Source organism: Martes martes (genome assembly GCF_963455335.1).
Source record: "Martes martes genome assembly, chromosome: 2".
Lineage (NCBI taxonomy): Eukaryota > Metazoa > Chordata > Mammalia > Carnivora > Mustelidae > Martes > Martes martes.
This window is the reverse complement of record NC_137889.1, coordinates 90,255,386-90,281,920: the sequence shown is the minus strand read 5'-3', so window position 1 is coordinate 90,281,920 and position 26,535 is coordinate 90,255,386. Positions and strand designations below refer to the sequence as shown.

Genomic DNA, 26,535 nt, shown 5'->3' with positions numbered 1-26,535 from the left:
AACACTGAGATTTGCTCCAGGTGAGTAGGCCTGATGGGATGTCTTAGGGAGGGCTCCAATGAGGGAAACTTGAGGCAAAGAATGGGGAAGAAGCCCACAAATCATACTTCACATACTTCATAATTTTGCTTAAGATTAGCCCTCCGGGAGTGCCCAAGTGGCTCAGTCGTTAAGCGTCTGCCTTCGGCTCAGGTCGTGATCCCAAGGTCCTGGGATGGAGCCCTGCATCAGGCTCCCTGCTCAGCAAGGAACCTGCTTCTCCCTCTCTCACTCTCCCCACTTGTGTTCCCTCTCTGGCTCTGGCTCTCACTCCGTCAAATAAATAAATAAAATCTTTAAAAAAAAAAATCCCTACAGCCCTTTATCCAATGGCCAAATTATTAATTTATTAATACTGACATTTGGGCAGGTGAGCACAGCCACTTGCTATGGGAGGGAATAAATATGAGAAAGGAGAGAGACAATGTGTCATGGAAAAAACTGAGCTCATCCTGATGCCAAACTGACCTTCCTAGATAAACAAGAAAGGTAAAATTATCTAGAAAAAAAAAAAAACGTGAAAAAATTTTAGTTCATCCTGATGCCAAACTAACCCTCCTGACAAACAAGAAAGAGTAAAATTATCTAGAAAAAAAAAAAAAATCAAGGCTGTTCTTTAATGAAGCTTCTATACCTTCACTTGATTTGGATTGAATAAAAAAGATAACAAGTAACAACAAGATGACACACACCCACATTAGTGTAAAAAACACAACATGGCCACAACTGAACACACTTCCTTATCATTTCTCTCTTTAAAAGGGAGACCCATTTAAACATCATCACCACCCCTTCCAAAATCCAAGACTGAGAAAGTACCTCATAAATTCTTGCTACATCTATACTGAAGGTCAAACTCACACAGAAAAAGCGGGAAGAAAATAAACTGAAATCACCGGACAGCCCCTATATGTACAGCCCCTTTCACCTTCCATCACCAGTCTTGCCACGCTATTCAACATTCCCTCAACGAGGATGGCACCTTGACAGCTATGCCTTTAAAAAAAAAAAAGTCACAGGGTATGTTCAGGTGTGTGCAATAACTGGGTGTTCCTGCCAAACGCACACATACACACACACTTGCTGAAGTCCTACTGTGCCTCTTACTTGACCCCTGAAGGCAGAATGGGTCCTGCTCCCCGGCTCCTTCCAGCATAGTCTTCAACTTACCTCACACATCCTTCCACGGGGATTCCTAGAGCCACACCATCACCACCTCCCATTCACCTATCTCTTCATACCCAGCCCAGTGCTCATCCCACAAGGCTACACGAAAGTGTTCGCCAAAAACTGGTGAGTGAACACGCAATCAGGGAAAACGTTTCTGATGTTGACTGTGTGAGGGTTACAAATCCACAAAATGATCATACTGTCTCAGCATTCGGTTACTGAGAAAATCCTTCTCTAACTCTGAACTAACTCATCAACCTCCCTCCCCTGGCCAATGATATTACATACGTCATCTATAAGACAAAAAAGGATATCTCACAAAAAGACTTGATTTGAACACAAAAGTTCCGAACAGTAAGGGATCCCTGCACCAGGGAAGTGCAGGTAATCTTCTACTCGGTAGGTGATCTTCAACCCGCTCTCCCCCTTTCCTCAGCCTTTCTCACCAATCATGGAGGTGGACGAGGTGTGCTCACCTGGCTTATTTCCTTCCCTCTCGTGGCCCAGCTGCCCCTTGGTGTTCAAACCGCAGGTGTAAACTTCCCCATCCTCCAGCAGGAACACCGAGTGGTTTCCTCCACAGGCCACTTCCTTGACGCTTCTATCGGATATGAATCCACACACCTGTGGCTCGGCCACAATCCCTTGCAGGTTGGTACTGATCCCAGGTTGGCCCAGAGACCAATATCCCCAACATAACATTGTTCTGATCCTTCAGGGAGTCATGTAGCCTAGAAGAGAGTTCTGTAAAAAAAGGTTAAAGAAAAAAACAGGTCAGAGAAAATCACTTTTAAGTAATAAATATAATCAATTTTTAAAAAACAACACTCCTCTTAATACTCTTCAGATACCTTACATCTCAAAATAATACATATTAATATCATTGAAAATATTTACAGTAATGATGCTATTTTTGTGTTTCAGGAGGAGTTTTAAAAAAAATTTCTAAAGAAATTTTGTTTGTATAAATGAATAGTGAACACAGACAGAATGTGACTTTTAGATCGCTGATAAGAAACTCCGAGTACAGGAGACTCGCTAAAACAATATTTGCAAACCATTACGGCAATAACAGTCTGGAAATTACCCTACTAACTTCATCTTGTCGTTTCACCGTGCCCCTTTTGAGTTTTCTGCTTATTTCACATTTTGAAATTTTTTGAACTAATCAACTCCTTTAGGTTAGCTTGGATAGTAATAATTCACCACTTGAAACAAAAACAAAAAATGAAGAAAAAAATGTTATCTTCTCTGTTGTTTCTTCTCATTCATCCTTCTGGCTCTGAGTCAAGCTTCACTTCCTACCTAAAAGCCTATAGGGGTCATTCCAGCCACAGTTAGCCTGCATCCCTCTGACATAACTACTGTATTGTCTTGATTGGAAACTTTCTCTGTATCTTAACTCTTCAGCCAGAGTTTAACTCCCTTAATTAGGGACCCCAGTATAACAGCCCTCTTTGCTTTAGCAGCTACTCAATCAACTTTTGGCTGATCGCTGCTGACTCCAGTCCAAAGTTTCCCCACCTTTTAGAAATTTATACTTCCCTTTCAATTCAAACAAAACCAAAATCTCATTGCTCTCTACCAGTTCACACTCACTAGAATGGCCATAATCAAAAGGACAGATAATAACAAATGTGGTGAAGATGTGGAGAAACCAGAGACTTCTAGGTTGCTGGGAGGAACGTAAAAATGTGCTGGTCCTTTGGAAAATATTCTGGCACTTCGTCAAAAGCCTAAATATATAGCTACCATATGATCTGGCAATTTCATTCCTAGGTATATAGCCAAGAGAATTGCAAACATGTCCACACAAGAACTTGCACATAAAGGGCACCTGGGTGGTTCAGTCAGTAAAATGTCTGACTTTGGCTCAGGTCATGATCTCAGGTTCCTGAGACTGAGTCCAGTGTCAGGCTCCCTGCTCAGCAGGGAGTCTGCTTGTTCCTCTACCGCTCCCCTTGCCTCATGCTCATGTGCATTCATGCTCTTTTTCACTCTCTCTCAAATAAATCTTTAAAAAAAATCAAAAAAAACTAGTACACAAGTGTTCATAGCAGCATTACGCGTAATACCAAAAGGCAAGAATAAACCCAAATACCTATCAATTGAGGAATGGATCAACAAAATGGGGCACTTCCATACAAGAGAATATTATTTGGCTACCTATAGTAATGCTATCTGATTTATTCTTTGAACTCCTAAGGCTTTCAGGAAAGGTATGGAAAACTCAAAATAAAATATAAAACTGAATCTCAAGATGCTTTCTTAACCACAAAGTTCTGTTTCTTCCCAAGATTTTTATTCCTTGCCTAGACTCGAACTAAAAGGACATTCAGCTTAACTGTTATTCTTTGAGTTAATTACAAAGGGACACAAGATGAAACACAAGCTGGGGCAGGGGGTAGGATATACATGTTAAAAGAGCAGCAAAATCACATAATCTTTTCATAATTTAATTTTCCCAACTAACTTCTCTCATCATTTTTAACGTTTCATGAATTCACCTTATCCCGCCTACCAAAAATTACATAAGCAGCATCATAGAGCTTACTACACAACAGTCGCTGTGCTAATAAGCATTTTTTTAAAAGATTTTACTTATTTATTTGTCAGAGAGAGAGAGAGTACGAGCACAGGCAGACAGAGTGGCAGACAGAGACAGAGAGAGAAGCAGGCTCCCTGCTGAGCAAGGAGCCCGATGTGGGACTCCATCCCAAGACGCTGGGATCATGACCTGAGCTGAAGGCAGCCGCTTAACCAACTGAGCCACCCAGGCATCCTGCTAATAAGCATTTTATATTATTTCAACCTCACAACAACCGTGTGCCATAAGTACTATTTTTAGCTTCATTTTCAGGTAAAGCAAGCCTCAGAGAGACTGAGAAGCATGCCCAAGGTCACACAGCTAGAAGGCGCCAGAACCAGGCTATGAATCTAGGCCTGATGCCAATGTCCACAGTCTTATCCACTGGGCTGCACTGCTACCCAAGCATATTTACTGGTCACCTACAGGGGCAAGGACACAAAAATTACTTGCAGAACGACTAACTGTCATCAGGATACAATACAGGATGCCCTGCAAAGTTGAAAATAAAGTTCCCCTCTGAGAGTGAAACTAGTCAGAATTAAGAGATAATGGCTGAGATTGGGCAGCTGTAGCATTAAGCCATCCCCTTAACCAGCCAAGGACAAAAAGTGCATCTAAAAATATGACATCAAGAAGCTATGATTGTATGTCTGCAAGAAGATCTATAAACAATGCTCACAGCAGCTTTATTCATACTAAACAAAAATGGCAGAAACCCAAATGTCCATCAACAGGAAGCTGGATAAACAGATTGTAGTATATTCATACAAGGAACACTACTCATCAATAAAACAGGGGAAGGCACATGGCTGAAAACCACTTAACCTAAAAGAAAGCTGCAACTCAATGTGATGCAATCTTTCTGAATAATAAAGGTTTAAAAAATATTCCTCAAGGGTGTTATCAACTGCTTTTTCTTATCCAAGTCCCCCTTCACCTACTAAAAAAATTCACTGCTCTCTGGTACAAGGATAAGATTGGCCAAGCCAATCAAAGAACACCACTCCAGGGGCATGAGGCTGGCTCACTCAGTTAAGTGGCTGCTGCTGGCTCGGGTCATGATCCCGGGATCCTGGGATTGAGCCCCAGAGTGTGCTCCTCAGGAACCCTGCTTCTCCCTCCCTCTCTGCTGCTCCCTCTGCTTGTTCGTGCTCTCCATCAAATAAATAAATAAATAAAATGTTTTTTGAAAACCAGGGGTGCCTGGGTGGCTCAGTGGGTTGGGCCTCTGCCTTCGGCCCCGGTCATGGTCTCAGGGTCCTGGGATAGAGCCCCGCGTCAGGCTCTCCGCTCAGCAGGGAGCCTGCTTCCCCCTCTCTCTCTGCCTGCCTCTCTGCCTACTTGTGATCTCTCTCTCTCTTTCAAATAAATAAATAAAATCTTAAAAAAAAAAAAACAACCCTACAAGCCATACACATGACCCCCACCAAGCCAGAGAAGGCCACCCGTAAACCACAAGACATGACCACAGCAAACCAATAAGAGAACGCCCCCTGAGCCATTGTGATTGGTTCAAGGATAGGATCACAGTCACTGGAACTCTGAAGGAAGACTGCCATTTGCCTCTGAAGGATGACGGAAGCTGCTGGAAGCTCTGTCCCCTGCCACAAGAGGATGCCTATGAGACATTACGACTCTCCCAGCCAGAGTTTCAAACACAAGAGACAGAACGAGTCCCAGTACTGTTCCTTAGTGGGGGATCCCCCCTTGCCTGGTGCCAAGACCACCCCCTTCCCTCTTCCAAGCTGCAGCTCTTCTTCATTATTCGTGGACTCCAAGCACGCAATTTACCTACTCACTCAACATATTTGTAACCCACGAGCAAAACTTGGAGCATCTCCGCAACCATTCTCAGATCGGGGCAGAGAGGAGAAAAATCTCAGTCAGCCAGGTGCACGTTCTCAGCCGAAGTCAAACAAGAGGACACTCTGCCTTCTCGTTTCAACTCTCATACTGTAAAGATATAGTCTTTCTGCCATCTATTTAGTGCCACACTTTTCAGATTTTTATAGATTTTTTGGTGATTTTGCTATTTAGAATGCCCCCAAGCACAGCACTGGAGCTGCCCAGTGTTCCTAAATCCAAGAAGGCTACGCTGTAGCTCAGAGAGAAAACACACGGGTTAGATGAGCTTCCCTCAAGCCTGAGGGACACTGCTATCGGCTGTGAGTTCAATGATACTCCATCAAGCGTGGGATGTATCTAAGGAAAGGAAGAAGGAATTCACTGATCTATACACATAGTGGCTGCGGAAAGTGCTACAGTAACACCTACAGAGCTCATGGAAGCCACAGGGAAGATGGAAAAGTACCTGAATCTGGGGATTCATGAGATGAGCAGCGTGCATGGCGGACAGCACTGCTGGCAGACTGGGGGCCAAAGAAAACACCGTTGCATTACCAAGGATCTGAAAAATGCTAAAAACTCTCTAGGCTAGTGTTTTGTCATAAAGAAATATTGCCTACAATTGATCATTTGTAAATATATATATATATAATTTGTAAATGTTTATATATATATAAATATTGATCACTTATATACAAATTGATCATATATATATGTATTAACCTACATGCCTGAACAGAAATACACATAAGACACACACAAAATGAGGTTATACATGGACCCACTAAGCAGAGGCTCTTAGTAGGAACCTCACTTACCACATATCTCTAGAGAAGCTCAGTACTCACGAATTCAGTGTTTGCAGCGGCTTTGTAGAAAGTACCACAAACAACAAAAATCAGCGGTAGATAGTGGAATCTCCTTTTTTTGTTTTTGTTCAAATTGGGGCGCCTGGGTGCCCCATCATTGGGCGTCTGCCTTCACCTAGGGTCATGGTCCCAGGGTCCTGGTCCTGCTCAGCGGGGAGCCTGCTTCTCCCTCTCCCACTCCTCCTGCTTGTGTTCCCTCTCTAGCCGTGTCTCTCTCAATCAAATAAATAAATTTAAAGACAAAAAGATTTGTTCAAATTAGATTTCTGTCATTTGAAATTTTAAAAAGTCCTGACCAATAATATTAATAATTGCATTATTAATAACAGTAGGTAAGACTTAATTTGAGCTGACTCTGAGTCTGGCACTTTTGCTCTATGCTTCACAGATTTTAACTCCTTTCATCTTCTGTGAGGTAGGTGCTACTATTATCATGTTTAACTTATAAATGAAAAGAAGGGGAACCAAAAAAAAAAAAAAAGGATAAAGGTAAAGAAAAAGAAAAAGAGAATGAAGGGTCTTGACTAATTCACACAACTAGGCAATGGCAGAGTTAGGATTTAAGCCCAGAGTCTATGCTCATGACCATTATGTCATCTAATAAGGAACCTAGAAAATAAGGAAGCAGCCAAGGGGTCAGAACTTCCCAATGTCTCCAGCACCAAGCAGAGGGAAAGGGTACCATTACCAGTCAAGCCATGTGAAATGCTAAGTAATCACTGCCCAAGAATGGAGGTGGGTAGATCGGACTCCGTAACGTTAGTCATTAAATTCACCCAGCCACTTGCCCTACGTAGATTCCATGATTAACAAGCAACCTTAAATAACTTGGTTTCCAAGGCAGCTTCCACTACGGGGAAAGAACACCGTGACCAGTTGACCTAAGTGTCCCAGTCTTCCTGGCATTCTACTTCTCATTATCAATTTGGCATCCTGGATGTATTAGCTTCTTGTAAGTTTGTTTGGCATGAGTCGGTCCTTGAGAGTCAGCTGAACCCTCGGTGCTTTGGCCAGCTGCAAGCCTGAGGAAGCCGCCCGACGTAGGGCCTCATCCTGATTTAACTACCATTTAATTCAAAAAAGACAACTAGAACTGTTGTTCAAGAAAACATCAAAAGTCCTGCCCACCTGAGTTACAGTAATGGAATTTTCAAGTAGTCTAATAACAACTACTTACTAGGAGAAGTAACAAACGAGGAACCACAAATAAAATGTATTCCCATGAATGGATTAAAAACCCTAATTAGAAATGTGATCTAGGTCATCACGAAGCTCTGCCAAAACTATAGCAGGAGGCACTAAAATCATCTAGCCTTCAGGAAAGAAGTTCAGGGCGGTGCAGAGACCAGCCGTTAATCTCGCTTTCACTTAAAAGTACACTCTGGAAGAACCCGCAAATCTAGTAGCGACTGGCGTTCGTGAATTTAAGGTCTAGCTTCAGCAGTGTTCCTCATCACTTGCCATTTTGCTCTCCCAGGTCCTCCCACCTATTTTTCCTCACTCACTGTCTCTCCCTTGCTCCTGGAGGAGTGGAATCTTCTCCCTCCTTCCAGAACACACAGTTACGAGCAGTGCTGCAGAAGAATCCGGGACTGCACTTGGGCTTGGCACCTACGCCAGCCACTGCAGTCCCAGCCCCTCCTTTTCCTGTCTGATCTCCCGGTCACAAAGCAAAAGGAAGGAAGACGTTCTGTTCCCTCTATGTCACACCTGGTACTTTTCCCAGCCCTTCTCCTCATCTATTTTTGGTAAAAGATTCAGGATAATCTCAGCAGGGTTTAAGGGTCAAAAGGACTAAGGTTCAAGCCTGAATTAACCACATGCTAGCCGTGAAGCCTTGGGGAAGATATTTAGCCACTGTTTCCTGTTTCCTGTCTCTAAAATGGGGAGAAGAGTGCTTAGCATGATGCTCAACACACAGGACTAAGTGAGCAGTAAATGTCAACTGCTGTACCTGTACCTGTACCTCCCTAGGCCTCGTGCTCTTCCCCAAGACCCTCAGCAAACAGGACAGCCCCCGAAAGAGGCTGGGGGTATGACTCCTTTCATCCTCCCCGTGGTTAGCATTAGCTGTGTTCCACCAAATCGTGCCACAGCAAAGCAGCACAAACCACCATCTGTCATAACTTTGATGAAGGGGATTCCAGGTTGCTAGGAGAAAGTTTTTTGCATGTCTTTTCTTTCAAATTCTGGGTGGGGGGTGGGGTGGGAGTAGATAAAGCTCTTTTTATTAGTCCTAGTAAGTTGAGTGCTAAAAGATAAGCTGTAATTCCTAAACTTTGTCTTACTAATCAAACCAGGCACACAGCAGCCTAATGACTGATTCTTATTCCTTGTCTGAAAGTCACTGAGACCTAAATGACACTCGGGCAGGACTTCTAATCTCATTTATAATAGGGATAAGCGTCGTTTCAAATAAGCTTAGAAGACATTACCTGCATGATGTATGGGGAAAAGGGGGCTCTTTTTCAACAGCAGGAAAAGGCAATGCCCAAGGCTTTAGTGCTCTGCAGGCCCTCCCCAAATCCAAGCTTGAAATAAATCTGGAGTCAAAATTCAAATGCAGAATTAACTCCAGTAACAAAGGAGATTTATTATTCTGATGACACGCTATATTGTTAAAAATGTTGCTACCAGACAGAAATGGCCCAGAAAGCAAAGAGGAGTTTTCAATCATGAGAATCTGCTCCTTGCTGCTTTCTCTCTCTTTCACTTCTGCTGGACTTTGGTTCTCTATTTTAGGCAGCACAGGAACCATTTCTAAACCTCCCCAGATGATCTCATTACAGGTGGGACCTTCTTCACTAGCTGGTGCTGGGCCCTATAAAACTAGAAAAACGAGCTCTCTGCTGTCTGTGTAAACTGTGGGCTGCCTTCAAAAGACACTTGACCAGCCTGGCAAGAACTGAAAACTCTGACAGTGCCAAGTCAAAAATATGGAGCAACCAGGGCTCTTACACACAGCTGGTAGGAGTGTAAATTGACATAACCACTTTGGAAAACAAGTTGGCATTATCCAGTGGAGGTGAAGATGTGAAGAGCCCACAGCATGGCAGTTTCACTCCCACACATATGACCAGCACAATCCAACTTACCAAGGACCTATGCGGCTCCTGCACCATGCTGAGAACTGGAGATACAAAGATGAGTGAAAACTGCAAACTGAACTTTCAGCCAAGATGGAAATGTTACATACCTGCACTGTCCAGTATGGCAGCCACTAGCTACACATGGCTGCTGAACACTTGAAATGTGGCTAATGCACTTTAGGGACTGAAATTACCTGAAATCACTTTTAATTTTAATCCAAGTCATATATAGTTAGTGGCAACCAAGTCATATATAGCTAGAAGCAAGGACCCCATGGCCAGGTACCTTAAGATATATGCACAAGGATGTACAGGTCAGCACTGCTTAAAACAGGTAAAACAAAGACAACCCAAATGTCCATCAATAAGGAAATGGATACCCTGTGGCACAGCAGTCAAAAATAAATGCACTCTACAACCACCACTGAAGCTAACCTTGAAAGCAATGTTGAGGGGAAAAAAAATGTGGGGCACCTGGGTGGCTCAATGGGTTAAAGCCTCTGCCTTCGGCTCAAGTCATGATCCCAGGGTTCTGGGATTGAGCCCCGCATCAGGCTCTCTGCTCAGCGGGAAGTCCACTTCCTTCTCTCTCTCTCTCTCTGCCTGTCTCTCCACCTACTTGAGATCTCTGTCTGTCAAATTTTTTTTAAAAATGTTACACAAGTATAACAAGTATTTGTAGATAAAAATATTAGTGGTGGCAAAGCTTTGAAGAAAAGCAAAAAAACAAAAACAAAAACAAGACCAAAAAAACCTGAAATAAACAAGGTAATGATTCTGGAGCCAAGAGAGTTGGAGGGTACAGAGTATAAGGAGCATGATGGGAGCTTCGATAGCATGGCTGATGTTCTGCTTCTGTTTTGTTATTGTTGCCTCTTAGCACATATATTACATATACTGTCTTATGCCTACAATTACTTCACAGTAAAAGAAACTGGAAAGTACTATGGAGGTAGTGTTGCTGCTTCCTACATCTCGTCCACCACTCCTCCCCCTGTGCATAGGCTGGGAGCTTCTCCACGGCGGGGATAGGTTTCACTCATCTCTGTGTCTCCAGTTCTCAGCAAAGTGCAGGAGCCCAGCAGCTGCTTGCTAAGGGTCCTAGTGACCTGAACCCAGATCAGAGAAAACCAGCACTCCCACAATGTAAGTTTGCTAACAGTTTTGTTCGCCAGTTTATACTAGAGAAACATTCCCTATGCAGTAACAAAAAGATAATACTGTATTTCCTGCATTCTAAAATGCACCCTCCTAACCACATTTTAGCAGATCTAAAAGCAGAATGCCTTCTACGACCGAAGCTTCTACAATCATTACAGGGTAGTGGTTCTCAGTACCCCCAGCATGCTAGAACTCAGGAACATAAGCTCCGGGAAGGAAGGACTAAGCCTCTTTTGTTCATTTCCCAATCCTCAGAGAAGTGTCTGCCACACAGTAGGGGCTCAATAAACAGTTGCCAAATAAAGAAAAATAGTTACTATTACTGCAGGCCTACTATGTATGAATCTTGCTAGAAACTTCACGCAGATTATTTAGTTTGCCCTTTACAGTAACCTCAAGACTTAGCAAGGTCAAGTGCCCAAAACACTACATGTAAATAAGTAGTTGAAATAGAAACTTATTAAGTGGCAATGGCAGAATTCATATCCAGACTCCAAAGTCCATGCTCTTAAACATGACACGATACCATCTCACAAACAAAATGAAGCAAAGTTCTACCCCTTCACCACTTTCAGAAAATAAATGTTTAAAGAAAACTGCCTACAGTTAGTGAGCTTATATTAGCTGAATCACCGGCCATCTTTATAGGAAAACAGAACCTATGTTAGCCAGAGATGGGGGAGAGGCAAGGGAAACAATCTCATAGACTGACAGACTTTCCTCCATATCCACCCTGACTTATAATAATATTAATCCAATTACTGATTCACACACAGAAACACAGGGCTCCGACACCGGTAAGTACTATTTCCAAATGCAATGTCTAAAGAGAACAGAGTTATATTATCAAAGAGATCATCTTATTAAAAACACCTTCAAAGTCCATTTGATCCAACCTCTAGGCAAAAGACTTCATTCCTAACCTCATTTTAATGGCAGCTGAAACCTTCCGAGGCCAATTGACTTTGGTCCTCTGAGAAGTGAGTGGCTGAAGCAGAGACCAGAAACTAGGTCTCCTACTTCCTGGGCTCACCTTGTTCTCTTCACTACATCACAGCAGAGGGACATCATTAAGGATTTGTTAAGGTCCCTTTCTAGGAGCTATACTAAACTGAGTCCTTTACATAGTCTATCTTGTTTAATCCTCTTGTCAATTTTGTGAGTCAGATATTATCTCCATGTACAAGAGGAGGAAACTGGATTCAGAGAAATTAGGTAACTCACCACAGGTCACACCCTTGGCATTTGGACTAGAAGCCAGAATGGTTTTCCCTCACCTCGAAGACCTGCAAGTTCAAAAAAATCATAATTAACATTAGCACAGTGCTACAAAGTGCTTTCATGTTATTGAAAAGAAAATGAGAAGTAAACTTCTGAAAATAAGAACATCTTTATATTTATGCAAACTTAAATATTCCCCAATAACTGCACCTTAAAACTGGAGTTTGGTTAAATACCAAAATAAGATAATCTCTAACCAACTCCAAAGATGTCACCTTTAAAAGTGAACTTGAGGGGCGCCTGGGTGGCTCAGTGGGTTAAGCTGCTCAGGTTAAGATCCCAAGATCCCAGGGTCCTGGGATCGAGTTCCGCATCGGGGTCTCTGCTTGGAGGGGAGCCTGCTTCTCCCCCCCTCTTTCTCTGCCTGCCTCTCTGCTACGTGTGATCTCTGTCTGTCAAATAAATAAATAAAATCTTAAAAAAAAAAAAAGTGAACTTGAGACACAGATAGCACCTTAAAAAATTACTGGCATTTGTAGTAAATATAAAGGGAAAATTACATTATTTTTAAATCTCCCATTTCAGTTAAAAAGAGAAAATTTTGAAAAATAATTCAATTTTGTCTATTTTCCTCCATTTTTTCCATGTACCACACACATTATAGCTTATTTTGCCAGAACTGTTTTGAAGACTTTCTCTTTCATTCCTGTCATCACCACATCCTCTTTCATGCAAAACAAGATGAGACTGTCTGAGAGGCACCTTAAGTCTCCCAAAAGAAAAAGTGGTCCATAATTTTAATGTATTATCATCATAATTTTATTTCTATCTTCTTATGTAGAAAATCCCATCCAATTTGGAGAATATTACTTTTATTTCTGAAACTGCAGCAAAACTATCTTGTATCTCCAGGAGAAGTGCAACTCTCACGTTTTAAAAAATCTTTTTAATTCTTATGCAAATCTTAAGAAATTTAAATTAGTTACTCAGAACAAAATGCTATAACCAACAACTCCCCACACCATTGGGAACATTTTAGAATCTCTGTTTCTTTTTTCAAAAATAAAAACCCAACTACTTACAGAACAAGTAAAACTGTATGCTAATGGACCGTTTCTTTTTTACAAGCCAAAGGAGGAGTTTTGCCAGAGAGGCTGTGAGCCTTCATCCTTGATTCCTGCATACCTTCTCCAGAAGGTTCCTAGCCTTGGTGTGGTAAGACATTAATGTGTAATTCATCTATTTTGCTTTAAAAGGAGGTTAAACACATTAGTCCCCTTTTCTGATTTATAATGTCATTCCCCTGGCCCCGGGATAAAATAAAGTACAAGAAGAGAGAGCTTTACAGTAATCTGCCTACTAAAACAAGACCTCTCTCTCCAGAGTCACTGCATTTAAAAAGGCTGCCAATCCTCATTTTATTTCACTTTTCTTTCTTCTCAGTCTGGAGTTAAAAATCAGCTCACTTGATGTTATCAGATCATCAAATGAAAGGGTCTAGAAATAGCTTCCTATTTGTGGAAGGAGCCAGAAGACATACAAAAATGGAAGAGAGCTCTCGAATCGTCTTTGCTGAAGCATTCCGTGTGTAACGAATGCAAGCAAAATCCTGGAAGGCTTGCTTAGCTATGAATCCAAGGTACTTCCTAATGGGGCTGATTTAAAAGCTAAAGAACAATGTAATCAGAAAACAGCCAAAAACCGTGACAGACCAAAAGCAAAGTTCAAATACACATTCCCCGGGGCCGCGGTGCATACCCAGAGTCACTGCACGGTTGCTTCAGGTGCTGCTCTACCGCGCTCCCGGGCTCATCTGTTTCAGGTCACACAGGCTCGTCTAGGTCAATTGTCCCGTTTGCTCACTCCACACGTTTACAAATGAGTCAAAGTGCCACCTGCCCCCGAACGTCCCAGCTCCTGACACCCCCGCGTCCGTCCACGCACTTACGTGTCCGCACACACACACACGCACACACACGTGTCCACACACACCCTCGCCCCGGCTCCGCCCCGCAGGCGGACTCGGGCGAAGCGAGCCGGGTACGGCCTCCGCCGGGTGGGTGGTGCCGAGCGCCGCGGCCCCACCGGCGCTGTCAGCTCGGACTCCGAGCCCCGCGTCCTCAGTGCAAACTCCTCGCGGCCGCCGGGGTTCCCCCCAAACGCGGAGGCCTCGCCGGCTCCCTTTACGCCGGGAAACGTCCGTGTCCCTCACCGCGAGGGTGTCACCGGAGCCCCGGAATTCAAATGGGGACAGGCGAGGAGGAAGGGGAGGATCCTCTTTTTGACTTTCTGCGTCGCAATTCCTCCTGGTCTGCACGCAGCCGAGTTGGGGTGGGGGGCGCTCCCATTTCCAAGGCTGCTTCCGGCCTTTCTGAGCGCGGGGGCTCTTCTGGTCCCAGGGCAAGCCCCGAGAACGCCGGGGAGGCGCGCGCGAAGCCGAAGGGCACCTAGCGCGCCCGGCCCGGCGCAGCCCCGCCGCCCGCCTCCCGCGCCCCGCAGGCGCTGCAGCCACCGCGCCCCGACCTCCCCACGCGCGCGGCTCCCGGTCGTCGCGGCTAGCGCCCTGCAGCCGCAGCAGCCCCAGCAGCCCCTCCGGGAGCCGCGCGCTGACAGCCCTGCCGGGCGGAACGCGGCGGTCGCGCGGCTGCAGCGCCGCGCTGACTTCTTCCCGGGAACCCCGGCCCGCGACCCGCGTACCTCGGCGGCCGCCGAACCGCCGCTCGGGATTCCGACGGTGACAGCCCCTCCGGCCCGGCTCGGGGTTTCTCCGTTTTCGGCGTCACAATAATAAGGAAGTTTCCCCGCAAGCCTGAGGGCGGCGGAATGCGCTGGGCGAGTGACTTCCCACCCGGCCAATGGGGGCCCTTCTGGGGCGGATTGGCACCAATGGCGGCCGCGGCGGCGCCGGAGGCGGGGCGGCGAGATCCGCGGGCGGGAGGCGGGGAGAGGCCCAGGCCGGGGAGGGAGGCGGGGGCAGCCCGAGGTGACAGGACCCGCGGGCCCCGCGAGGGGACAGCGGCGCGGGCGTGTGTCGGCCAGGAGCCGGATGGCAGACCCAGAGCGCGCGCGCCGGAATAGGATTGCTTTTCACCGACGGGGAAGCGAGCGGGACTGATCTGCGGTCGGTTTTTCAGGTTCTGGGTTCTGGGTCTTAATATCTATGCAGAGGTGACCGAAAGCCTTGAGCATGGGAGGAAAATCTAGAGGGTGACAACCGAGGGTGAGTTATGAAGCGTTTTATCCCGCAGTGGAGCAGTCTTCTGTTTGCTACCTCTCGGGAGGACTGGAGGAAGCGCGGAGCCTTTGAAACGCGGGGCTGCGCGGTGGGAGAGAGGCGGGAAGGAAGTCGGGTGCAGAGGCCCGCACCGCCTGGGCCCTCCAGGAGAGTTGGGGGTCGAACAGGAGAGCGGTGCTGCAGGAGCAAGGAGGGCTTGGGAGGCTGGAGAGTGGGGGCTGGCGGGGCATGAAGAGAAGTCACTGAGTAGATCTTAAATCTTATCATCTGAAAGACACCATGTGGCTTCTTTAATGGATAAAGAAATCTGTCCTCCCCTACTTTCCCTGGCACTGAATCTCAGAGCTTTCTTCTCCTCCCCAAGGTCACAGTGCTGTCAGAGTTCCCGTGGTCCTTGTCCTTTTGAAGAAAACGTTCTCATAGACACGGCTTCATGTATCTGTTGTCCCTCCGCTCCCTCCCTTGAATTTGAAGCACAGAAGCAGAACACACTGGGAAAGTACCACTCTAACCCAAAAGAATGGCTTTCCTAGTGGATGAATTTCTGTAACCTGTCATTTGAACTGGGAAGGAGGCCAGATTCTTCCCAAGGACGTTCAAATCAGGTCAAGTCTGCAATTGCCTGTTCCGGAAATCTAATATTCACCAAGCCCAAAAAAAAAAAAGTTTTGAGGAGTGGGGATGGGTCAATGTTGGCTGACCTAGGAACTCTCAATGAAATAAAGCAGGTTGTCAAATGCTCCTGGGACAAGAAACATAAGAAAAGCAAAATCTCAAATTATCAGGTAGCTAAGGTCATCTGAGAAAATTTCACCCTTTGAAGTTTGAATCACACTGGACACCTTTAGAAACAGTGGGGACAAGATTAGCAAGATTCCCTTATACAGTTTCACAGAAATCTAGATATCTCACACAGACATAATCCCAATCAAGAGATGGTATCACAAAAAGGAGCTGGGGGAATAGCCAGAGAGGAGTCATGGTAGGAAGGGAGGTTCCCCATGGTTGAGAAGGAGAGAGCAAGATTCTGTGTGATTCATGTGCCAAATATAAGGTTTGTAATCAGTCAGCATTTAGGTCAATATATTTGTCCCATGGCTTAAGTGTTTTCATAAGAAATTTCATTTTGAGGAAGAAGTTGGTTATCAAAGACTCAAGCCTGGAGGTGGGATTTAAGTATGTACAAACTGGAGTACTGTAAACTTCCTTACCAAATAAACATCCAGAACCCTAGGAAATTACTTACATGTAGAATGATCAGTGAAGATACTTGGAGTACTTCATTTTATTTTCTTAATTGAACCAACATAAAATGCCTATTTCCTTAATAAGCATGTACTGCTCCATTTACCAAAACGGCTTTGAATGGCCACAGCACCAACAATAGTCTTTTTTTTTTTTAGGATTTTTAAAAATTATTTTTATTAACATATAATGTATTATTTGCCCCAGGGTACAGGTCTGTGAATCATCAGGCTTACACATTTCACAGCACTCACCATAGCACATACCCTCCCCAATGTCCATAACCCAGCCACCTTATCCCTACACCCCACCCCCCAGCAACCCTCAGTTTGTGAGATTAAGAGTCTCTTACGATTTGTCTCCCTCCAGATTCCATCTTGTTTCATTTTTTCCTTCTCAACCCCCCAGACTCCCCATCCTGCCTCTCAAATTCCTCATATCAGAGAGATCATATGATTGTTGTCTTTCTCTGATTAACTTACTTCGCTAAGCATAATACCCTCTAGTTCCATCCATGTCATTGCAAATGACAAGATTTCATTTCTTTTGATGGCTGCATAGTATTTCATTGTGTATCTATACCACATCTTCTTTATCCATTCATCTGTTGATGGACATCTAGGTTCTTTCCATAGTTTGGCTATTGTGGACATTGCTGCTATAAACATTTGAGTGCACATGCCCCTTCGGATCACTACATTTGTATCTTTAGGGTAAATACCTGGTAGTGTGATTGCTGGGTCATAGGATGGCTCTATTTTCAACTTTTTGAGGAACCTCCATGCTGTTTTCCAGAGTGGCTGCACCAGCTCACATTCCCACCAACAGTGTAGGATGGTTCCCCCTTCTCCGCATCCTTGCCAGCATCTGTCATTTCCTGACTTGTTAATTTTAGCCATTCTGACTGAGCACCAACAATAGTCTTAATAACATATTTAAACTGGTTTGAGAGACCATACTTTACTTTTTCTTTGCATTTCTATAGCTCCATCTTCCATCCGTTTCTTTCTGGCTTCCCGTATGTTCCCCCAACAAATATACTGTATATTGAGCATCTGCTGTAATACCAGCTCCTGCGGATATCTTGGTGAGGAAAATGGCACAGTTTCTGTTGCCTTCAAGGGGGAGGCAAACATTAACCACATCAATGCACCAAGGAGTACATAGTTGCTAACTAAGATAAATGTTATGGAAAGAAAACATTCATGTTAAATATAAAAGATTTAACCTAAAAAACAACGGTAAACAGAATTGACTTACAGTTAATGCTATGTACACTGATGTATTTAGGAGGAAGTTTACTGATATCTGCAAGTTATTTTGAAATGTACATTTTAAAAGATGGATTGAAGGATGGATAGAGAGATGGATAGCTGGATATACATGTAATAAGTCCAGTATCCCAAGATGTTAATTATAGACTCTCCATGGTAGATAGGTGGGTGGGGTTTTTGGAATGCCTGGGTGGCTCAGTTGGTTAAGTATCTGCCTTCAGCTCAGGTCATGTTTGGGATGGAGCCCCACATGGGGCTCCCTGCTCAGTGGGGAGCCTGCTTCTCCCTCTCCCGTTCCCCTGCTTGGGTTCCCTCTCTCACTATCTATCTCTGTCAAATAAATAAATAAAATCTTTTTCAAAATTTTTTTACAATAACAAATGTTGGAAAACAAAAAATAAATAATAAGAGATGTGATAAATTGTAACTGTAATCTTTGACAGGCAGAAGGGATCGTGTAGTCCAGCTCTAGCCCTGGACAGATGAGGAATTCCCAGTGACAAGGGGATGATACCCAGTGCTGTTACACTTCCACCTGAACACATAACCATTTGCACCATTTTTTACAGCTCACTTTTTGAAATGCTTGTGCCTATTTCAAATTGAAAGAAATTCTCAGTATAGTAGGAATACTGTTTAATGATGATTGTTTTCTGTGTTTAACTTACTTACCTGGCAGACAAACATGAACTTGGTAAACTTAGAGACAGATCAGACTTATGGGGAAAAAATAGGTTGGCCACAACATTCTGTCTTTCAGGTATACTTTTGAAGAGATAAGTGTCTTCACCTCTGGGAAAGGAAAGCAATGATTATTTGAGAGGTAGTATGTGCATACTCTGTAAAGCTACATAATGACAAAGGTGTTTCTTGGTCCCTCCACGGCCCAAAATACTCATTTTGTCCATGTAGTCAATATTCAAAGGAAAAATTCATTCTTAAACATTTTTTTACATGTTTTCACTGTTTTTTGTTGTTTAATACAGCTTACCCAAGAAGCCCATATATGCCCAGGCTAAATTATCTAAGCTGATTGAAAACTGTCCTATAACATACAGCATTGTTTTATTAATGTGAAAAATAACTTGGAAGAAAAATATCATGGTAAATCAATATTGCCATCAATCAAATAATTATTAAGTATTTAGTCAATGTCTTCTATATGTATTGCTGGATAAGAAGCATTATTCCTGACTGCAAAGAGCTTACAGCCTTGATGACTATTCCTTTGTGTTTCTTGAAACTATTCGTAGTTTAATTTTGCATTTTTTTAAAAAATCAGCCCATTTGGATGAAGCACAAACACCTTACCTTAAATATTAGAAACTCAGTAATATCATATAGGTTAATATCAATTAATGTTAGAAAAAAACATTGGATGATTGAGCATTTCCTAAGAAAGCCTTTAGGGTGAGCTTTAGTTTGTCCCTGAAGACCCATGCAGTAAAGTCTTTAGGAAGTGACATCTTTCATGAAAATTTCTCTTCTTACAAGGTCCCAAAACTTGTACCCTTGGAAGTGGCATCCAACCTACCACTAGGACTGCGCTGACAAAATAAGTCCTTGGGGGATTATAGCAAAGAGCATGTCTATTGCTGTGTAGCTGCAGAGTGTGCAGATTTTAACTGCCAAAAATCAGGCAACTGTTTTATCCTTCTAGATGCAAAAAAAAAAAACAAAAAACAAAATCTCCAGAAGTTCACTTGTGTCAAATCAAAATAAAATCATCAAAATGAAAAACCCCTTCTCTTTGAAGTTAAAGATGAAATCTGGGTCAAATGAAATTAAAGTAATTTTATTATATCCTAGAAAAGCTAAAGTGACCCTATGGAATTATAAAGGGGCATGCATAAAACAGTATTAGACAGCTTTATAACTTGGCTATAAATTCAAGGAACACAGGTGAATATGCATAATAAATGGTCTCTTGCTCTACCGTTATGATACATCATATGTTCCATGACATTACCTGATACACTGTTTTATCCCTTGGGGCGATGCATAGTTTGGGTTGCATTGAGTGTGATGCAGTAATACATTTTCCTCAATCCTTGCAGAAGCATATTTAATGTGTTGTCTCAGTTGACTTCTCTCATTTTTACTAAATAAACTTTGGGGCACCTGGGTGGCTCAGTTGGCTAAGTGTTTACCTTTGGCTTGGGTGGTGATCCTAGAGTCCTGGGATTGAGCCCCAAGCTGGGCTCCCTATTCGGCAGGGAGTCTGCTTCTCCCTCTGCCTCTGCCCCCCCCCTTTAGTGCTAGCTGTCTCTGTTTCTGTCTCTCTCAAGTAAATAAAATCTTTAAAAATAACTAAATGGGGGTGCCTGGGTGACTCAGTGGGTTAAAGCCTCTGTCTTTGGCTCAGGATATGATCCCGGGGTTCTGGGATCGAGCCCCGCATCAGGCTCTCTGCTCAGCAGGGAGCCTGCTTCCCCCTCTCTCTCTGCCTGCCTCTCTGCCTACTTGTGATCTCTGTCGGTCAAATAAATAAATAAATAAATAATTTGTAAAATACATAAATGAACCTATATCTTTAACATACTCCAGAAGAAGCAAGTAATCAGAGGGGGTTCTATCTGTAAAGTTGTTATATAATATAACATAAAATAACAATAAGAATCTGTAAAAAAAATAAAATAGTATTGTGTTTCCAAACTTTATGGCTACCCTTTATATAAAGGGGAAATGATAACTGTATTGAATTTTCCACTGGTCTCCAGCATTTGTCTTCATCCTACATGTAGGTAAAAGCCCAGTGAAATCAACCATTATATTTGCTTTTAAATTGTTGACTAACAAATTGTTCTTACCTTACAGATATTTAAGATACTATAGAATCATCTTATAGATACTATGGCTATTTCTGTTTCCCTCTGTCCATTGGCTTTTGAAAGCCTGGAACCAAGTGTATGTCCCATCTGTACAGAAGCTTATTGCATACATTTTGAGAAGTAACCTCAATTCAAGATTCATTTTAACTTTCCTATGACATTTTCCCATTGTACTCATTTTCTTACCTACTTAAAGAAAAACAAACTTGCTTTTCTCCTCACAAAGGTAATATTCACTACATAAGATATGTAAAGTATATATAAGAAAAGAAGAAAGTAAAAATGATCAGTCTGTCCACCACCTTTTTTTAGTTCTTATTATTTTGTCCTTTTCCCACACACATATATACATTTCTCAAAGTGGCTCATTTTCTACATTTCACACAATGCTTTCTGAATTTAACAATATATTTAACATCTTCAATAGAATTAAATAGTATTCTACAACATCATTTTAAATTGTATGTAAATGGGGCGCCTGGGTGGCTCAGTGGGTTGGGGTCTCTGCCTTCGGCTCGGGTCATGGTCTCGGGGTCCTGGGATCGAGCCCCGTGTCGGGCTCTCCGCTCGGCGGGGAGCCTGCTTCCCTCTCTCTCTCTGTCTGCCTCTCTGCCTACTTGTGATCTCTCTCTCTCTGTCAAATAAATAAATAAATAAAATCTTTAAAAAAAAATAAATAAATTGTATGTAAATTACATATACCTACAAAATGGATATACTGTAATTTAACGAATTTCTTATTGTGTATTCATTTTCCATTCTTTGCCATTATAAGCAGTAGTGCAAACATAGCTACACATAGTGAATATAACTAAATATTTGCCCTCACCTTTGATTATTTCCTTAAGAAAAATTCCTAAGAGAATAATTGCTAGGTCAGGCAGAATGAAGAGTCTTAAGGCTTTATAGAATATTGCCAATATTCCCTAACAAAAGATGGTACCAGCTAAAAACACATACAATGTCTAAGTAGCCCTTGTCCAACCCCCTTACCAATAATGGGGTTGTTTTGGTTTGGTTTTCATTTTATTGTTTTTACTGTATTAATGAGTCACCTTATGTCTTGACTAAAATATGTGGATTGACAAGATTTAATCTTGTTAATTAACAAGAATTATTGAGTAGAATTTTAAATAATTAAAATTAAAACAAAAAAATTCTAATAAAATAAAAAGCCACGTAGCCCACATCTGAAAATCAGCTTAGGTAAGATGTTTCTAAACATGAACATCAAAAATTACCTAAATGCATAAAAGTCTATGAGTAGGGTTGTTGGTCCTTTCTAAAATTGTTTAATGTCATGTGAGTCCTCAATCTTCCCACACACCTTCCAGAAATAAAAGGTTCCAGGAAGGAAGTTCTGTACAAACTCAGACTGTTGTTAATCATATTCTTATTCACACGCACGCATATACCAATAACAATCAGTTGATGGTTCACCAAGTTCCATAGAAAAATAAAAAGCAGACAAAGTGGGGCACGTGGGTGGCTCAGTCAGTTAAGCAGCGGACTCTTGATTTCGGCTCAGATCATGATCTCAGGGTCATGAGATCGAGATTGAGTTCTCTGTCAGTCTCGTGCTGAGCATGGAGCCTGCTTAAGATTCTCTCTCTCGGTCTCCATCTGCCCCTCCCCACCCAACAGATAAATAAATCTTTAAAAAAAGGGGGGGGAGGGGACAAAGTGTCAGAATTTATTTCATCCATCAATAGAATGATAGCCAAAGAAGGCACTTTACTGTGCACTTCTCAAAAAGAAAACGTAGTGTCATGACTTGTAATAATCCACTGTGGTCCAATCACCTTTGTCATCAGTCACCTTATGTGTACCAGTGTGTCCCAGGCTTTATAGAAGAAAATGACCTTATTGACCAACCATCAGATAAGCATGTACTTGGAGTTCTTTCGTAGCCTTCAGAAGTAGATTTGTACTATTCCATCCAAGTTCTTGCCTGGTTCCCTTTTCGATTAACTGGATAAAATTTCAATGTAGATATATGGCTATCAGCCTAGAACCAGAGAGAACCACCTGACCAGTACCTGGAATGAAACATGCATGCTGGATGTTATGCATTATGTTCTGATGGATTGTACTGATGGATCCTGTACTTAGGGTAAGTAGCTTGGAAGGTGTAGTGGATTAAATAGTTTCCCCCAAAATCCATGTCTACCTGGAACTTCAGAATGTGAATTATTTGGAAGAGGGTCTTTACAGATGTAATTAGTTTCATTAAAATGAGATCATAGACCATAAAATGAGAATTAGGAAGATTCTAAATCCATAACCAATGTCCTTTTTTTTTTTTTAAAGATTTTATTTATTTAACCAACAGAGATCATAAGTAGGCGGAGAGGCAGGTGGCGGGGGTGGGGGGTGGGGAGCAGGCTGCCCATTGACCAGAGAGCCAACTAATGTCCTTTTAAGAAAGCCATGTGGGGGCGCCTGCGTGGCTCAGATGGTTGAGCATCTGCCTTCGGCTTAGGTTATGATCTCCAGGTCCTGGAATCGAGCCCCATGTTGGGCTCCTGGCTCAGCAGGGAGACTGTTTTCCCTCTCCCTCTGCCTCTCCCTCTACTTGTGCTCTCTCAGTCTCTGTCTCTGTATCTCTCTCAAATGAATAAATTTTTTAAAAATCCTTAAAAAAAAAAAGCCATGTGAACACACAGAGACAAATAAGAAAAACATCATGTGAATATAGAAATCGGAGTGATGGGTGTCTCCCAGCCAAGAAATGCCAAGCAACCACCAGAAGCAAAAAGAGAGGCATAGAGAGTAGATTCTCCCTCAGAGCCTCCTGAGGGCATCAAACTGCCAACACCTTGATTTTGGACTTCAGCCTCCAGAATTGTGAGAGAATACATTTCTGTTGACTTAAGCCCCCCAGTTTGTGGCACAGAGGTAAGTACATTGCTGCAAAAAGTATAATAGGCTTTTAATGCAGTAGCTGTGGCATCTGTGACCAGGTTGATTGCCAGGATTGACTTAGAGATCTCGCATCTTAGCCAAGAGTTCCCTTTCCCTGAGAGCTCTGTATGTGTTCTTCCCAAAGTATCAACACAATCAAAAAGAATGACATTTGCAAACTGACAAAGTCTATTCTCAATCAAGATATATAGGGAGTTACACTCCCTGGCTAGATCTTTCCAATAAACATTGACATCCTTTTGCAAGCAAATGTAGGTTAACCAAGTCCATTTTACAAAGTATACTTTCTCCACCTGGTATTTTATTTTATTTTTTTAAAGATTTTATTTATTCACTCAACAGACAGAGCTCACAAGTAGGCAGAGAGGCAGGCAGAGAGAGAGAGAGGTGGAAGTAGGCTCCTCGCTGAGAAGAGAGCCCGATGCAGGGCTCGATCCCAGGACCCTGGGATCATGACCTGAGCTGAAGGCAGAGGCTTAACCCACTGAGCCACCCAGGTGCCCCATCCACCTGGTATTTTATTATAGTAGCAGTAAACCCAGAGTTCCATATTAGTTTCATCCATAAAACATATAAATTATGTAAGATTGTGTGTATATAAGACTTGACCTTGAAATTCTAGTCATTTCAAAGACAAATCATGTTTTCCTTGATCTTACAGCAGAACGGGTACCCTTTATGAATGAGTGTAACATAGAAGCTGGGAAATATTTAAATTTATTTTATTTATCCCACAATGTAAGACTTTGTTAAAGTGAAATTTCATGTCAGTGGAGGACCCAAGAAAATCAGTCATATCCGTAGGGAACTCCATCAAGTCCATTCCCTTGTAGTACCTTTTTTTTTTTTTTTAAGATTTTATTTATTTATTTGACAGACAGAGATCACAAGCAGGCAGAGAGGCAGGTAGAGAGAGAGAGAGAGGGAAGCAGGCTCCCCGCTGAGCAGAGAGCCCGATGCGGGGCTCAATCCCAGGACCCTGGGATCATGACCTGAGCCTAAGGCAGAGGTTTTAACCCACTGAGCCACCCAGGCGCCCCAAAAAAATTAAAAAATTTTTAATGATTTTTCATAGTATTTTTAAAGGAAATCTTGACAATCATTTTTATTTTTTAAAAAGACAACATTAGGAGCACCTGGGTGGCTCAGTGGGTTAAGCCTCTGTCTTTGGCTCAGGTCATGATCTCAGGGTCCTGGGCTCCAGCCCCGCACTGGGCTCTCTGCTCAATGGGGAGCCTGCTTCCCCCTCTCTCTGCCTGTCTCAATGCCTGCTTGTGATCTCTCTCTCTCTCTCTCTGTCAAATAAATAAATAAAATCTTTTTTAAAAAAAAATAAATAACAAGCCAACATTATATTGTTTTTGGTTTTTTTTACAATTTTATTTATTCATTTGACACAGAGAGAGGGTACACACAAGCAGGGGGAGCAGCAGAGTGAGAGGGAGAAGCAGGCTCTCCGCTGAGCAAGGAGCACAATGCAGGCTTGATCCCAGGACCTTGCTGGACCAGAGCCGAAGGCAGACACTTAACCAACTGAGTTATCCAGGTGCCCCAGGTGAGCATTACATTGTAAAACAAAATAGAAACTGTTTTGATCCATACAGAGTTCAAAAAAGAGTTACTTAAATAAATTGTTTATTTAGGGGCGCCTGGGTGGCTCAGTGGGTTAAAACCTCTGCCTTCGGCTCAGGTCATGATCCCAGGGTCCTGGGATCGAGCCCTGCATCGGGCTCTCTGCTCAGCGGGGAGCCTGCTTTCCTCTCTCTCTCTCTCTGCCTGCCTCTCTGCCTACTTGTGATCTCTCTCTCTCTCTCTGTGTCAAATAAATAAATACCTTTAAAAATTGTTTATTGCTTATTATTTTATTTATTTATTGTTATTTATTGTTTAATATTTATATAATATAATAATATAACTTATTGTTTATTTATTGTTTAGGGAAGAAATTCTGACCCCAGGTCAGCCTCTGAAGCATTCAATGGACTTGGCTATGCTGAATCTAAGCTACGCTGAGAAGGATCTCTTAGTATACAGAACAGACATCAAATTTAACTGCAGAGACATTTTACTTAGGAGATCAACTAAGCAACTCCATGATTTATGTCACTGAAAAAAAAAAGCAGTGGCTGTTAATTAGAAGCTCCCTAAGCTTTCTATACCTCATCTATTCTTTGAAGAGATTGCCAATGATAATATATTAAGTTATTTTAATATCCACTTTGTGGAGATAATAGTGTTTGTAATATTGAGAAAAGTCCTTTGAGAAATATAGATGAAATATTTGGTAAAACACCAAAACAGAATTATTTAAAGAACACATTGTCAGCAAATAAAAGAACTATTAACAGAATGAGCTCTGCAGCTTCTTTGCAAACTGGGTGTAGAAACACAAAAAGTCCTGCTGTAAGGGTCTATTATGGGAAAAGAGGAGCAGGAATTCGTGGTACCAATCTACAGCAAAAAAGAAATGAATATGGAGTTTCCATGTTGCCCTTTCTGCTGCTTCTTCCCCTTTGCCCTTCTTCCTCCACCTTCTGGTACCCCATGGCATTAGCGCAGGATTCTAAGCTTTCGTTTCCAATCTTCTACCCTTTCGAGAATCTGATGGCATTACATGTTGTCTCCACAAAAATGGTGCATTTGCTCACATAATTATGAATACCATTCTAAGAGTATTTATGGACTCCTTCCATCTAGGGATGGACCTATGTACTCCTCATCCTCTTCATTATGAACCTTTGCCTTAACTGCTTACCAAGTCTAAGAATCAGATAGGCTCATCTGTCTTAAATGCAATAAGTCTTAATATTTGGCTATTCTCTCCTAGAAGGAATTTTAAATCTAGGATAATGTCCCCATCTCAAGATCCTTAATCACATTTGCAAAGTCCCTTTTATAAGAGAACATATTTACAGGTTCCAGGGATTAGGATGCAGAAATCTTTGGGGAACCATTATTCAGCCTACCACACTCTACATCATCTCTTCCTCAACCCTAGTTTTGGTCCTTATCTGTACCCCTGGACTGCTTCAACATTTCCC

At 42.6% G+C, this 26,535-nt stretch overlaps 1 protein-coding gene and 1 long non-coding RNA gene across 3 annotated transcripts in view; one reads left to right on the top strand and one right to left on the bottom strand.

Annotated features, from left to right (window-relative positions):
- Positions 1–14,804, bottom strand: part of HERC3 (HECT and RLD domain containing E3 ubiquitin protein ligase 3) — a 117,829-nt gene extending 103,025 nt beyond the window's left edge. Inside the window, exons 1-3 of one of the 2 annotated variants that reach the window (XM_080797465.1) lie at positions 14,682–14,804; positions 11,988–12,049; positions 1,686–1,953 (exon numbers count right to left, since the gene is read on the bottom strand). In XM_080797465.1, the coding sequence (XP_080653591.1) occupies positions 1,686–1,911 (226 nt within the window). In that variant the 5' untranslated portion in view covers positions 1,912–1,953; positions 11,988–12,049; positions 14,682–14,804. Of the gene's footprint in view, positions 1–1,685; positions 1,954–11,987; positions 12,050–13,742; positions 14,241–14,681 lie in introns of those variants that run through there. The other variant, XM_080797466.1, reaches the window with a different exon arrangement.
- Positions 14,805–22,381: 7,577 nt separating this feature from the next.
- LOC308337293 lies at positions 22,382–25,842 on the top strand. The gene is made up of 3 exons (XR_013966309.1): positions 22,382–22,682; positions 24,895–25,049; positions 25,433–25,842. It is a non-coding gene; the product is annotated as an uncharacterized lncRNA (long non-coding RNA).
- The last annotated feature ends 693 nt before the right edge of the window (positions 25,843–26,535 follow it).